Raw genomic sequence first — 15308 nt, 5'->3', positions numbered from 1 at the left:
CATTAGAACCTTTACACCTCGTGGCTGAGTGTATGTTTTTAATAGTCCTAATCGTTTTAATTGATTATCACAACGCGAACCTTTGTTTCGCTGCATGTATCCCACTCTTAGCTCCTTTCTCCGTCGACCAGGTTAAGATTTCTCTTCTGCTAATCACTACCCCTGAACATCTTTCAAAAAGTGGTAAAAACAAGGATCCTCTAGTGAGGCTTACACAGCCGATGAAAAGTTTTCGAGTATCATCATTCAATCCCGCCCCCATACGGAGCATAGTCATCATGGGCCAACTCGAACATAAAGGTTTGGAAAGCCAGTCTAGTCTTTTCTGTATACAAAATGCTTAGATGCAGTGTTGATGGTGGGTAGTGCTTTTTAGCTTCCCGAAAGTACAATATACGCTGAAGGAGGGTTTGTTGCTGAAACTGCAATGGAGTGCGCGTGGCTTATAATCAGTTGTATATTGTTTTTATTTGTATTTTTTGTATGTATTTTTGTGTAATCAGTTAACAATGTATTGATGTGCACATAAACGTCTGCTGTTATTGTTTTCTTTGCTAATGACTGACGTTGGTTTCGAGTTTTTCAAGCAATTAAAACATTCCAGACTGATCAGTTTAGTATTAGTTGGGGCGATGATGTTTCGGAAAACGGTGATTTGCAGTTATTCAACCACAGCGCTTTCGCGTCTTTTACGAACGACATGAAAAAAGACCGTTGTTAAGATTATACAGCCCGTTCATAAAAGAATTTCCGTCCAAAGTGGGCTGGTACGATTGCCGAAAATAGCACCTCTACTACGAAACAAAGCAAACCATAAGAAGCCTATCAAAAAAATTAAACGCAATAAACGTTACCAATTCTTTTTATACTGTGCAGGAATTTGAAATCATATGAAGCTTAGATCTATAACTAATGATCAAATCAGAAGTGATTTTTTTGGTAAGTCTTGTTCTTTGTTAAAATTACACTCATATAACAGGCGTTGAACTTCTCCTACAATTTTAAAATATCTTTCCGGAGTTTGCAACACTTGAACGGTGAATTATACAAGGTACCACGGCGACTCAAATCAGATCGGAAGTGAAAGAGATTTTGTTGAAATGACCATTGTTCTTTGGCTGGACCATCAGTTGCGGTCAAAAGATAACTTGAAAAACGGTTTGAGAATGGAAAGGACCATTGTGATCTTCGAATGAGTGGGTATCCTTTTGAACATAATACATGTCAAATATTACCTTAAAAGGTATTCAGTGATATCGAACAACCACTTAGTTTACTATACGAGAGTGAATGAATGAATTGTCATTTAACACAAACTGTATTCAAAGCAAAATAGTCACGCAGCAAAACCCACAACTCCTACCTCAATGCTGACTCTGGAACAGAATACAACTTCACATGTGCGCCAAAATATTTTGTATAGTTTAGCAGTTCATTCATGATGTAGTGATACAAAAACAGTTGTTTTGAGCGCGCCAAATGCTGTTACATTATTTTCTCAGCCTTAATTCTATTACTCACGATTGCTGAGCGGTCAAATGTGACCCCTTTCACGTGCCCTTTCCGGTGCCTCCCAACTTCCTCCCCCGGCCAATATGACGCAAGCGCAGAGCGAATCGGAAGTGGTCTTAATAACACGATCATGGCCGCCGGTTGAGTCACTCGCAGTTTACCTTTTGCCGCAGTGATTAACGCGCGAAATGGGCTCGAGATTAAGGTAAAAGCTTTACATAAGAGTGACTCATGGATCTTGATTTTTATTGACAACTGATTTGTTTCAATCAGGCCTTTCCCTGAGAGGATTTTTGAGTGCTTTTTGGAAGTCGCTGCCCCGACAGATAGTGAAGGTACGGTCACTGTGTACATTTCACCTGGAAATACAATCTTTTCTGTGCAGACAGTCGAGTCCTATAACCTCTTTTCTCTCAGCGACAATTTCTCTTATAACATGTCATAGTGTAATATTCCCGAGGAGATGTGCACAGACTCAAAACTCGCATCATTTCAGTGTAAAATTAACCTATCTGAGGTATCGTGAATTGGCTCGCGTAGTTAGAAATCTTGAGTAACATTTTTTATACTTTGACCTTTGTTGTTTTTATGATGACCTGCGTTTTTCTGTCAGTTCACAATAAATACTTGCTCCATCTAGGCGGAGTGTCATTATTGGCTAGAAATCTGGACATATATGCACTTATTGCGATTCAAAAATTAAAATATAGACCACGAAACAAACGAGTTTTGATCTTACACTTGTTGAACTTGTTGAATGAAGGGAGAATATAAGTTCCTCCTTACGTGATGGGAATAACAAAACCCATAATTACATCGCGGAAACTGCATTGTTATCAAATATAAATAGTGAACGTACATAAGTGTGATCGTTTCTTGCAATGTTTATATTTAAACACAATGAAAAAGTCGAATTGCATGTATTTACACTCGACATGATGTTAAGTACTTTCGTTTCCTTTGTTTTACTGTTTTCGATCGCATGGTTTATGAACTGGAAATCATTTCCTTTGGTGTTTGTAGTCTGACTAGATGATATCTAGACTAAAGTTAAAAAATCTTCATGATAGAATGTTTGGGAAGTTGTTCGTATGCTATTTGCTTTTTTGCTACAATTGCAAAGGTATCCAGTTAGATCGCTCCATGGTTAGATCGCTCCATACCGAAGTCAGATCGCTCCACTCGAAAGTTAGTTCGCTCCATCAAATAAGTTACTTCCCTCCATACATAAATTACTTTGCTCCATGTAGAAACCTAATACACTAACTTACTTCTGATCTTTATAGTTTATAGTTGATGATGTGTATTGCGTCTTGCGATCGAGTTGCTGATCGACGTATTCGCTAACTTGAGGCCACCAAAGTGAATTGCCGATGTTGGAACAAGTGTTTCAGTGTGTAATGAACGTAGAAAACTAATAAACTAACTTACTTCTGATCTTTGTAGTTTATAGTTGATGATGTTGCTTGCGATCAAGTTGCTGAAATATAAAGTGAGCGACGATTCGTTCACTTGAACCCACCAAAGCGAATTACCAATGATGAAATAAGTGTTTCAGTGTGTAATAAATGATGAGTGAGACTGGGTTTGACTCCGGTTAAAAATGGCGAGTCTTTAGTCGCGTTACAATACTCTTTCTTTTCTTTTCCCTTATCCTTCTGTCTTTTATCAACCTTCCACGTTAGTTTTCTTCATGGAGCGAAGTAACTTATGTATGGAGCGAAGTAACTTATGTATGGAGCAAAGTAACTTATTTGATGGAGCAAACTAACTTTCGAGTGGAGCGATCTGACTTCGGTATGGAGTGATCTGACTTGGAGCGATCTAACCATGGAGCAATCTAACCGTAATTCATTGCAAATAGTATGGTAATCAAATTCAGCAAAAGTTATGCTATCCTTCCAGCTAATGGGGCTCTTTTTCCCTATGGGGATTTTTGCAGACATATTTTTTTACATTATACAAAAGTATTGTGCATATTTTAAAAATTTAATGACCAATTTTAATGTGCAATAGTTACAGTGAGGTATGAATTGACCACCAAACTATTTAGGAGCTGAAGTATACACGTTGGATCAGATGACAGATTTCAATACAATTCTAGGTTTCCAGCAGAGTTAGGAACATTAAGAATTCATTACATTTTCATATTTGGTGCTACATCGAGTTTGGAAAATGGCTTGATGAGTGTCTGAACCAAAGCTGCTCCACGGGGGTTCCAAAGGCTAGGAAGAAGGGCCCAGTGGCTCCAAATTGGAATTCCTTTTTACGATATACCACACAAGTGAACAGTATTTTTTTTGTGAACTTATTGACTAGTTCATAGGTGAGCAGCCAATAAGACAAAACCACATGTCAAGAGTGTCATTTTCGACCTTTTTTTGGAATATTGAAAAAAGAAATAAATTTTCGTATAGTTGTTTATTTTTTATTCTGACATCTAACTGTCCAACCCCACCTCCTATGTAGTCATATACTTCAATCAGGTTATTAAGATTACTTCCTGAAAGTCTTTAACAGGACCTGGCATTGGTTGTTATGATAATTTGTGCCTTTTCAATTTTTACATTTGCTGACTTGATGCATTGGTTTTCTTGTAGGTCCAGAAACAAAGTTTATTCATCCCACAGATTTTGATGAAAAAGTAGGTGTTTGATCAAATGCCACCAAATGTGAGAACAGATAGTGTAACCTTATCTTGTTGTCAAGATGACAACTTATTTAAAATTGAATTGACCTTTTTCAGGAAGCATTAAAGGCAATTCCTCAGTTTTGCTATCCTTGTGTCACAAGTTCGTAAGTATACATCAAATCATGTTGTAAGTTGTAAATGTTTACAATGAATATTCCTCAACCTTTTAAACACTGAAAGTGATCAACTTCTCCTTATCATACCATAGTTTATCTTTCATGGAGGAAATGAGGTGGGACAAACTTATCAGCTGTAGGGTGATCAAGCAATTTTCATCAAAGTGTCAAAATTAATCATGGATTGCTTTAGTTTTGTTTTGCCTCACTATGTGTGTGTGATTAGTCCAGAAAACTAGCATGAGTTTTCAGACTAATCAGTTGCAAACCAAAACCAACTGCGGTTTGGACTCTTGAGTTTTCTGGCCCTTAGAGATGATTGCTTGTTTTTACCTTGAGTTCTCATGGGTTCCTCTGGACATCTTCTTTTACTCTGATTGGTTATTGTGAAAATTATCAAATCCTCTCAATTAGTTTATTTGGAAATGTATTAACTTAAGAAGGGATAGTTATGGGTTACATCTTGGGAATCAAAAGGGTTAAGCTAGTGTGCTATTTCAAGGTAATGTTATCAGCAACAGGTTTGTGATGAGAAGTAGACAAAATGTTTTCTTCTTTACAGGGAAGCTGTCCAGCACTACACTTTTGTTCTCACTGATATTGAAGGAAAGTATAGATTTGGGTTTTGCCGCTATTCTCCAGATGTCAAGACCTGCCTCTGCATTTTAAGGTATTATACTTGAACAGATGATTTAGTATTTTTAACACTGGCATAATTGTTTTGTTGTTGTTTTTTAAATATTAAACTACAGCTGTTAACTGATTAAAATAATTAAGTTTGTTTTTTCAGGTAAAACATGACATTGATAGTTTCACCTCTGATTTCAGCTATTTGCCGTGGTTTAAATTTTTTTATGAGCTTCTGAATAGGATTTCAGACTTGAAGAGAGAAAATGAGGTAAAAAAGGTTCCATAATTATGCTTATTTGCTTTTTGTGTACTGTTAGAACATATTATTTTGTAACAGTTGACAATTTGAGAATACAATGACATTCTTTCTGTTTGATGAACAAAGATTTTAAGGTAGAAAATTTAAATTGTGCATGTATTATCTATGTCTATTTAATAGCTATTTTCACTGTGGTATCTTCACTTTCAGCATTTGCCTTTAGGGAAAACAAAAAGTGTTGTTTAATTTTCATAGCTCTAGATTTCTAAAGCAGCAGTTAATGTTATATATTGGCCAAAGGAAGCAATTTTGAGTTATAGTGTATTTTTGCTGTCCAGTGTAAGCTAATTAAGCTGTGATATATAAACTGGAGAAAGTTTTCATGCTATTGTTGATGAAGTAAATTAGTTTTGTGTAGGAGCATTGTACTGAAACACAAGCAAGCTTGGTATCAATATTGTAATATATATTGGCACACTGTGAGTTGTGTTGTGTACTACATAGTTTTTTGTTTGGTGAAGTTTGCTGAATTTTAAGAGTCTAAGTTGAGTTTTTTTTCCGGCTTTAAATAGAAATGGAATAGTGTCTATCATTTATGACATTTTGTTATGCAATATACAGATTAATGCCATACTTCCAATACTGAATCATCTATATGGTCAAGCACCTAAAGAACCAGGCTCCAAGTTATCTGTTGCAGTGGATGGAGGCAAAAGAGTAAGTTACCACACAAATGTATCTTATGAGTGGTGAAGATTGTTTGAGGATAAAACAACTGTTTTAAAAAATTGTTTTGATTTCAATCATGTAGGCAGGTTCCTGTTTAATTAATAGTTTCAACCAGTACCTAGCTGCCTAGTAAGGAATAGGGGTAATCAACTTGTTGAGTGGTTCCTAATTTTTTCAAGTCCATAGCAGCCTTGTGTTGCCTCAAAAATTTATAAAAGAACAGTGTGATTGATCATTTGATGGCTTCTAACTGAAGCTGTATTGTGGTTCAAAAATATAAGCCTTCATAAGAGTTAGTAAAACAACAGTATGTTTGCTGATATTTCAAGTTTTGTAATTTGGGATTAGCATCCTTTAACCTACTATTTTTTCTCATAGAGTTCATTAATTTTTAAATTAATACAATGTTATTTTTGTTACATTTTAGGATATTTCCTTTGTTGTGCCAGACACTACTAAGCTACCCAGTATACCAGATGATGTGAGTGCCTTGAAGCTACTAGCTGTGTCATGTTTTATCAACTTGAAATAGTTAAATAGGCAAATTATTCATCCTGCCTTGGTGCCCTGATTTATGACTTAATTTTAAGGAGAAAGGTAACCTTTTGTTAAATGTGTGTAAAGAGTTCTAAGAAGGGTATAGTGCTGAAATTGAATGGGATTTAAAATACTGTATATCCTAACATAGGAAATTAATGCCTCACAAGGAGCATTCTCTCTACTGTCCTTTGTTAAAATAAAGTACCTAAGATGAATAGCCATTAATTCCACTACCAAAATTTACTGGAGTGTACAGTATGGAGAATTTGGGGCCAAAATGATGGAGATCAACAATGGTGATATCAATGAGCCTCTCGATTAAAAGCACAGAAACAAAGGCAGCAAAAGTTAACTCATCTTGAATTAATGAGATTGTCCTTAATTTATGTCAATCTCATGAAGGATATAATTTATTTTCCTGAAATAATGCAGTGGCAAGTGGGGGCATTATAACCCAGTAAGATTAAAGGCATTTAACAAATGATGGGTATGTTTGTTTGTTTGGTTTTACAGAGGAACCTGACAGATTACTTTGCCGCTGTCCATCCCTCAAATATGATTTTTATATTTGCCAGGTAAAGGTTCCTTTACTGCTACATAGTACATGTACATTTTGTACTTTTTGCATTTAAATATCTAAATGACTGTTTGCTGTCATGGTGTAGATATTTCCAGGTTCCTGGACTCCTTGCCACTTGCCAATTGATAAGTTCACCTTGATTAACTGGTGTATGTTTGTGTTGATAGTACTTTACAATTCTCTCTCTTAGTATGTTCTTTGAAAGAAGAATAATAGTGACATCCAAGAAGCTTAATTTGGTATGTTGATTCTGCATTATTTAAATAATTGTGTATTGTTTACACTTTAAAACAAGATTTCCTAGAAGGAAAGTCTTGCTGTTGTGTTTAGTAACTAAAAAGTTTTTGCAGTATTATTAGAGGCACAAACTGTTTCGACTCATTGTTCATCAAAATCAATATTCTTTTTCAGCTAACTGCTTGTACATATGGAGCATCATCCCTTTTATATCCGATGCACTGGTAGGTTTTATTTCCTTCCCTCACACCAGATCATACCTTAATTATGCATCATTAAAGAAGATGGTTGGCTTTCTCTAGATTCAAAGTGGTGTGGTAAATGCTTTTTTGTTAGTGGTGCACATTTTCAGTATGCTGTGATTATAATACTTTTTCATCATTTTATAGGCAACACATGTTTGTTCCTATTGTGCCACGGCATCTGTTGGACTACTGTTGGTTAGTATGTAAACAATGGCTTACAGCTTTTACACTGACAATTTTGATTTTTTGTAATAAAAAAATCAGTACCATAACACTAGCAAATATATGGTAATAAGATAATAACATATTTACATATCTTTAACAGTGCACCAATGCCATTTTTGGTGGGAGTTCATTCATCACTAATGCCGGTATGTACTAAAAGTTAAGTGAATTTTTAAAATTAATTAGGGCTTAAACGTAAACAAGTAGTCAGTCACAGATCCATACAAAAAAAACAAACATACTCACTAACTAATTTGCAGTCTCTCAACGGCTATTTTGAGTGGAGACTTTCTAAGCCATTGCATCATGTGTCTTTGTAGATTGATAGATATTTTAATGTGTGGCTTTTGAATGCAATTTGTTTAAATTTCATGGAATCTGTTTGTTAAAAGTTTTAGTGTCCTGAATGTATTTGAATTTGAGATTAATGTTCCTTTTTTTGCTATGCATTTTTAGAAAGTTCGTCTAATGCCACTTGATGAAGTTGTTATTTTTGATGCTGATACAAATACAATAGAAAGTCCATTTGATGATGTAGCACAGCTTCCTTCTGATGCAGTAAGTTTCAATTACTGACTATTGCTAATTGCCTAACAAAGTTTCAGTTTAGTAACAGTACAATTATCTTTTGTAATGAGATGTGTGTTAAGCTTGTGGGCTCCTTAACAGAATGATCATTTCCCAGCTTACTGCTCAGACACCTGACCACATTTGTGTAGCTGTTACTTGGGAGCTTTTATTAAAGGTATCTTTTGGTAATTGATATTCCAGGGAAAGCTGGAATAGAATGAGACAGGATCATAGGATTGATAGGAGGCAGTGTGACTTAGTGGTTAGGGGGTGGGGCTTATAAACTGGTGGTCCCAGGTTCAAGGACTCCACCTTGCTACTCACTGAGTTTGTTCTTGCTTTCCCTGTGTTCAACTCCTTTGCTGTACTTTGTATATAGCCAACTGGTCTGCCTCTTGCCAGTTGAGGTTTTTAAAGATTATGTTTTTGTACAATGTTTGGGTCCAATTTGTTCTTACTGGCCTGGAAAGCTCCATTTGGGGAGTGGTCAATCAAGTATAAATACATATAAACATAAATGTAAGGACTTGTGAGTGGCTACACTTCCATTTCAGTTATCGACTCTCAAGAGCACCCTTAAAAAACCTGTTTATCCAATTGATGACCATGTTTCAAGGGCTTTTTTATGTGCCATGGTGTCACTTATAGGATGCTACAGAGATGCTTTACGGCTCAAGACTGTGAGTATGATGTTACAAAAATTTATCTTACCTCAGTGTTTTTGCTTTTTTCATTAATGGAGTAGCATTGATTGTATCTTTGGGGTTTTGAGTAATTTGAGCAAAGGAAATTTTGTGAGTCAACAAATGAACATTTGCATTTATATTAAACACTTTTAGGGCGAAAAGATTGTCTTCGACAGGGACTCGTAAGTATCCATGTTCCTGTAGTAATAGATTCAACTGCATTTGTTTATTGAACTGCATTGTAAAATTAAACACACAAAGGAGGAAACGACCTCAAACCTAGATGTTGGTGGGATATCCACATAGAGGCTATCAGTCCTCGGATTGATTCGTTCAAGGCTCGTTTTCTCTCACGGCCGAGTAAAACCAGCCCTACAAATGACAAGCCAGGCGTGAAGGAGAACATAGAGAAAATTTAACCTTAAGAAAAACATTACATGTTTTCGAAGCGTTTGTCCTAAAGGTGTCTGTCACTCTTTTTCGTACTCGGGTTGAAAAAAAAATTCATGTATCCCTTCGAGCAAAAAATAAGAAAAATTTATGAGTAAATGAACCTAACTTGTGTGATTGTAACGACTTTTTCTGTTCGTTGTCTTAGATTTGTCCAGTCAAAGTCTAACAGTAAAAGACAGTTGCTGGAATTCATTCTTCAGCTGCAAATATTTGAACAGGTAATAACTTAGCCTCACCTTTCCATCGAAAAGCATCTTTTCCCATGCATAGAAGAAAAGTAGCGTTTTACCACGCAATTTAGGAGGTGAGAACGAAGGAGATCGCAGTTCACAAAGTCGATTGATGTCCACCATTTTGGTCTTACTCTCGGCGGCCACGCGCACTCTGCATTTGAAGCTCAGTGATTGGTTAAGATTAAATTCCCGCGATTTTCGCAACGGTTGAGTGCAAAAGGCTTCCTAGTGATTTTTCCCCGCGTTTTATACAGGGCACTTGTGTTTACAGTGAGTTTGACTATTAATAGTATCGAGTCCATTTTTGTGCATTTTTGTTTACTTTTTGCGGTAACGAGAGAATTGACTCTATGTTGTGGTAAAATTTACTGTAAGCGTTCATCAGTTCGAAGAATACTGTTAATTGTCCAGCTGAAAGGGCTCCTCCTCCTCTGGGCTCGGAGGAACTTGAGTTTATAAGCTAAACATGGCAGGGGATACTACACTAGTAATGAATACATTTTCGTCTAAGGTTTTTGAACAGTGGGCTCATGTGTTGTAATTTTTACAGTTTATTGCAGAAAGACTAGACATGTTAAATGAAGGAAGAGGATTCAACGATGCTTTTGAAGAACAAATCGGTTTACAGGCTGAAAGTAAGCAATCTATATTTTAAGTCTTAAACATCTCGTGATACCAATTTTTTCGTTGGTGCTGAGCACTGCGTTGTGATTGTTCCATTAATCTGGAATACGTGTCCTTGCTATCTCATCAGTGTACAGGGTCGGCCAGGGGGGGTAGTGGAATACCAATATACCCGAAAAAAAATCGACAAAATACCCCAAAATACCCCAAATTCCTCCAAATATACCCAAAAATAATCGAAGCTTTGAATACTTTATACCTGAAATTCAAAGAAAGTGATATACTGAATACCCATATTTAAGCTGCAATATACCGTATACCCGATTTAAAACGCCCCTGAATACCGAATACCCAAAAACCCTGGCCGACCCTGAGTGTAGAGGCTTCGAAACACACCTCGAATGCTTTCTACAGGCTTAGATGCGTAGCGTACCGGATGGGTTTTTAATTCAAGTCCTCATTAACATTTTTTATTCAATTTATATATTTATAAACAGCGTAGCTATTTTTTTGCTTGTGCCAAGTGGCTGATGGCTACCAAAAAGGAATGGGGGGGGGGGGGGGAGGGGAGAGGGAGGAAGGGAGGGAGGGGAATTCTTATATATCCGATGCACTGGTGTTATGTCGTTCTGCCGATCTGCTTATTTTATTATTTTTTTAACAGCAGTGGTGCAAAGGCCGAAAACTCTTCCAAGTGGTCCGAAACCTTATAAGCGTGGTTTAATGATTTTACCAACACCATTTGTTTTTCGATGTGTTATTTTTTGCAGATAAAGGAAGCTGGAAATCACAGTATCAGTCGTGGATGAATGAAACTAAGGTTTTTGAAGAATGGCACTTCTGATCAAACTGTTGTCTTGGATGTTCTTTTACTGTAGACTTTTCAGTTGACATAAGCTAAGAACAACCATAGTGAGAGAAGTATTAAAATGCCGTCAGCTTGTATTGCTGAGTAGTTGTTTTTTTTTTTCTCTGAGTTCTCGTTAACTTTTACAACACAGTCGAAAAGGGCTCTAAAGCTCCGTGACAATGAGCTTTGAGTTACCGCTTGAACTGAGTATTCTTTAGGAAGCCTATTCTCCCTTCTCGCCGGCCATGTAGACTAATTCTCTCTTTCAGTGACATTGAACCTGTGCGTTTTTCATTTGCAGAAATCTGGCGGTGCTTTCCTCGATAAGGTAAACTAATGACTTCACAGTTTTTGCCTTTCTCAAGAAGTAATTTGAGTCTATCGGTAATGTCGCAGATGAAGAAAATTCTACTTTTTAGCCATCATTGAAATTTCCGTATCTTAAGATGTTTTTTTAAGATCTCATTATTTCTTGATTGGGCCTTGTTTAGCTTGTCATGCCATACTTGCATTGTATATTACTTTTTTAATTTTATGATTTCTTATCCAGGCTGGTAACATGGTGAAGAAACAGTGCAAGAATAAATGGAAAACTGCGAAGGATGGAATTAAATCAGTTAGAGCTGATTTAGCGGATATACTGAAGGGAAAGGTAGAACGATATTACTTTGTAAATTCTCAAAGAAAACCTTGTTTTTTTTTTTATTGTGGCTGTAAGTTGTTCAGCAATTTACGTCGACTTCTCGTTGGTGGTCTGTTGTCTTTCTTGCTTTAAGTCTCTCTTCAGAATTCGCAAAGTTTGGCTCCACTCTCAAGCTTAACTTTACAAGAATACACCAATTCTGACGTAGCGATCAATCTTAAAGGAGTATGATAGATTATGGTATAAACATATACTTTCTGTGTTGGCCTATGTTAGGCCATCAATCAATGTTTTATATACACACACACGTACATCTCTCGAGATTGTGAATAGCTAACACGAATGTCGTAAGCCCAATGGTTGTCTTTCCACGCTACCTGTTCACTGTGTAATTCTTTATTTGTGGTGATGAGATGAATGAATGTAAATAGCAAAATTGAAACGTGTACCGTATTTCATAGGGACAACCTTACAGTTGTGGTAACACACAAAGAACTCGTACATAGTAATAGATTAGAATAATGAATAGAAGTGTGCGCATGGAAGAAGGAAATGCTCTTCTTATAGGATGAGGACGAGTATGCAGGAGAACAGAAGAGATCAAATACCAATCCGGAATTCAAGTCGTTCTCAGTTTACAGACTTTCACCTTTTAACAAGAGAAGAACAATTTCGCCTGTTGAGGTAAATAAGATCTATGCTCAAAGTACAATTAAAGCCAGGTGATTCATTTTCCCTTGTAGAACAATCCATGAATTATTTTGACTGCGGGAGCGTCTCCTTAGAACAGTTGTTGATACCGTCTTAGTTGTTGTGGTGGTTGTTGTTATTGTTGTTGTTGTTGTTGTTGTTGTTTGTGTGGTTGATACAATGGTTGGCCAAATGTATTTCGGACAGGTCCTCTTTAAGGACAACATCTTAAACGCTACCATTTTATTATTTCCAAATGTAGTGTAATGAATCTCCAATGTAAATTAGGCCCCTTTTATGCTTGCATACACCCATATAATGACTAAATTTCTTGGACTGCTTGTGTTTTAGTTCGAAAAACTCAAACTGGAAAGTGGCGCAAAGGAGCGCCCACCCAGACCTCCTCCGCCTCGGCCAAGTCCTTACAGCGCTTCTGCCAAGCGCCCTCGCGCTTCAGTCATGTCAACAGCGGAGGGAAAGTTCTCCCCTAAGCTGGTTGCACGCAGCAGTGCCCCTAATCTGTCATTGGAACCTGTTGTGGCCGAACTCATCTCACTGGATGACATTCCAAATTCGTCAAATGCTTGTGATATGACACAAGGCTCGACTGATTCTTTGGTAAGTTTTCTTCGGGGATATATTAATGAATGGTTTTGCGGTTTGAACTGAAATGCGTCGAAGAAGGGATAGTTCTTCAAAACCGAAACGTAGATAAGGGTAATCTTTGCGATCTTTGTCGAAGAGGTGTCAAGGTTAATGTGGGTTTTGAAAGTTGAGATGATCGAAGTTTCTTAATTCTTAGTCTCCGCTTGAATGATAAGCGAGGTGTTTGGCAAAGCTGGAGGTTTTGCTTTTGAGCGGTTGGTTGAGTTTTACCCCTGTTAAAATTGGCATGTTACATTGTCAAGTTTTCTGATGTTAGTTTATATCTTTAGTGTAAAGTAAGAAACATTTGAGCGAAAGTAAAGCCCATTTAAGAGAATTTTGTAATTATCGCTGATTGCTTGTCAAGCTGTGGTATAGACGTTATTTATTTCAAGGAAAAACGGGCTCCTTTTACCAAACTTACTTGAGCTACTTCGTATGATCGATTATACTGCCCTTATTACAATAAACGCAAACTACTTCTTCTTGCAGGAAATGGGCTCTTTAAATACATCCAGCGAGGATACAAATTCATTCCTACCCCTAGAAACATCCATAAATGAATACTCTGCTGGAGACATCACTCCCTCGGGAACCTTTAGCTATGAGGATGTAGACATAAACGTAAGACGATCAAATTCAACTAGGCATAGTTCAGAGAGTAATGAAACGTCAGTAGAGAGGAGCAAATCATCTCCGTCACGACCAAAACCACCAGTTCCAAAGAGACCAGCTTCGGTAAAGAGAAAGCCTCAAGACTCAGCGAACCCTCTATTAGAAAACGCACACATGGGGGATAATGTTACATCAACGTCAAGTGCGACGAAGCCACCCAAATCAGTGGACGATATATTAGAAAGTGCTCAAATTGATGACACGATTTCTCCATTGAGGCCAGTGTCGTTATCATTATTACGAGACACGATGGCGTCACTTCCGATTGATGCACAAGAGTTTTTGTTTCCTGAGACGGACGTTAAGTCTCTTGAAGTGGGTACTGGAGCACAAAATAGCAGTAACGCAAATCCAAATTTAGTAAATAATAGAAATGAAGCTGAACTTCCACAAAGTGTCTCGACGTCGAATCATATAGGTGCTGTGGATTTATCTCTCTTGGAAATTAGAAGAGACAGTGGTCCTGATCACAATGTGCCAAAGAGTAACCAAGCGCTAGAAGTCAACCAAAATTTGGATACCAAGAGCGAAGAAATCAAGTGCGATAAACAAAGTGGTACTTCTAATTCCCAGCAAAGTTGGGTTAACTTTGATTAATGTATATAATATGTTAAGTATGAAAATTTCTCATAAAATTACTTTTATTCGGTCGTCAAATGCTGGCGAGTGACTTTTTGAATTTCAATCATCGACTTCATTCTCGTTGTTGTAAAATTCAAATATGTAGAATGTAAATCAAGTAGCTGCCTATTTTACGCCCACGACAAATTTGTATGGAAATATTTTGGGTCGATCCCGTTCTTGTTTATATTCTACGGTCATTTAAACTTGTTGGGAATCATCCACGTCTAATAACCGGAAAACAAACACAAGATTAAAGATATATCTTAACATTGCTTGTTGTAAGTACATCTTATTTTAAGATATGTATCTCGATCTTGGTAAGATCATTTTTCCTCTGTTTTATTTTGAAACGAAAATTTATTGGATTTGTATTGTTTGATTTTCATTTAGATGTGTTGCGAGGGGATTTATTCAATATTTTAATATTGTTTCCATTTATGTTTTCTAAAACCAACGAATTCGCCGTGCAATCTGGTGTTGCCTTTGTGGGTTTAGTGGTAGAAGAAAGTTTTAACAAGAGCTTCGGTTGAGTGAAATTCACAATGACAAAAAAATATTTTAAAGGTATAATATAACATGCTTTCCAGAAGGGGCTATTGTAAAATAAATTATATTCTTAATATTTTTAGCAGTCTCTAGCTTGTAGCTGATTATATGTTCACTTAACTGGGCGTGAGCGATACTCTTTTTCCACTTGCAACTTTGAAACAGTACGTAATCCAGCGGAATCAACTCGATAAGCATGTTTCGATCACGATACAATGCCTCTTTTTCTTTCAATACGAAGTTTTGTTTCTTAAGTGAACTAATTAAGATTCAAGGTTGTCAACATTTGATAAATTCGAAACAA

The 15308-nt window shown here is 36.7% G+C and overlaps 1 protein-coding gene across 1 annotated transcript; it reads left to right on the top strand.

Moving 5' to 3' along the window:
* Positions 1-1606: 1606 nt before the first annotated feature.
* Positions 1607-15080, top strand: LOC113668192 (DENN domain-containing protein 1B). The gene is made up of 24 exons (XM_027184069.2): positions 1607-1717; positions 1786-1847; positions 4113-4156; positions 4259-4308; positions 4883-4990; positions 5149-5218; positions 5831-5926; positions 6366-6419; positions 6992-7053; positions 7249-7297; positions 7470-7519; positions 7685-7735; positions 7866-7911; positions 8222-8323; positions 8890-9015; positions 9175-9203; positions 9620-9692; positions 10258-10342; positions 11102-11151; positions 11483-11509; positions 11732-11833; positions 12392-12508; positions 12866-13132; positions 13652-15080. The coding sequence occupies exons 1-24, from the start codon at positions 1701-1703 to the stop codon at positions 14429-14431; spliced, it is 2517 nt and encodes an 838-aa protein (XP_027039870.2). The 5' UTR covers positions 1607-1700; the 3' UTR covers positions 14432-15080.
* Positions 15081-15308: the final 228 nt, after the last annotated feature.

The sequence above is a fragment of the Pocillopora damicornis genome, chromosome 4 (assembly GCF_964200805.1).
Source record: "Pocillopora damicornis chromosome 4, jaPocDami1.2, whole genome shotgun sequence".
Taxonomy (NCBI): domain Eukaryota; kingdom Metazoa; phylum Cnidaria; class Anthozoa; order Scleractinia; family Pocilloporidae; genus Pocillopora; species Pocillopora damicornis.
The sequence above is the reverse complement of the archived record's forward strand: the minus strand, read 5'-3'. Positions and strand labels throughout refer to the sequence as shown.

Coding starts and splice junctions, on each gene's coding strand:
- LOC113668192 (XM_027184069.2), top strand. Junction 4,157..4,258: donor CCACAGATTTTGATGAAAAA/GTAGGTGTTTGA, acceptor GACCTTTTTCAG/GAAGCATTAAAGGCAATTCC. Junction 11,834..12,391: donor CGGATATACTGAAGGGAAAG/GTAGAACGATAT, acceptor CTCTTCTTATAG/GATGAGGACGAGTATGCAGG.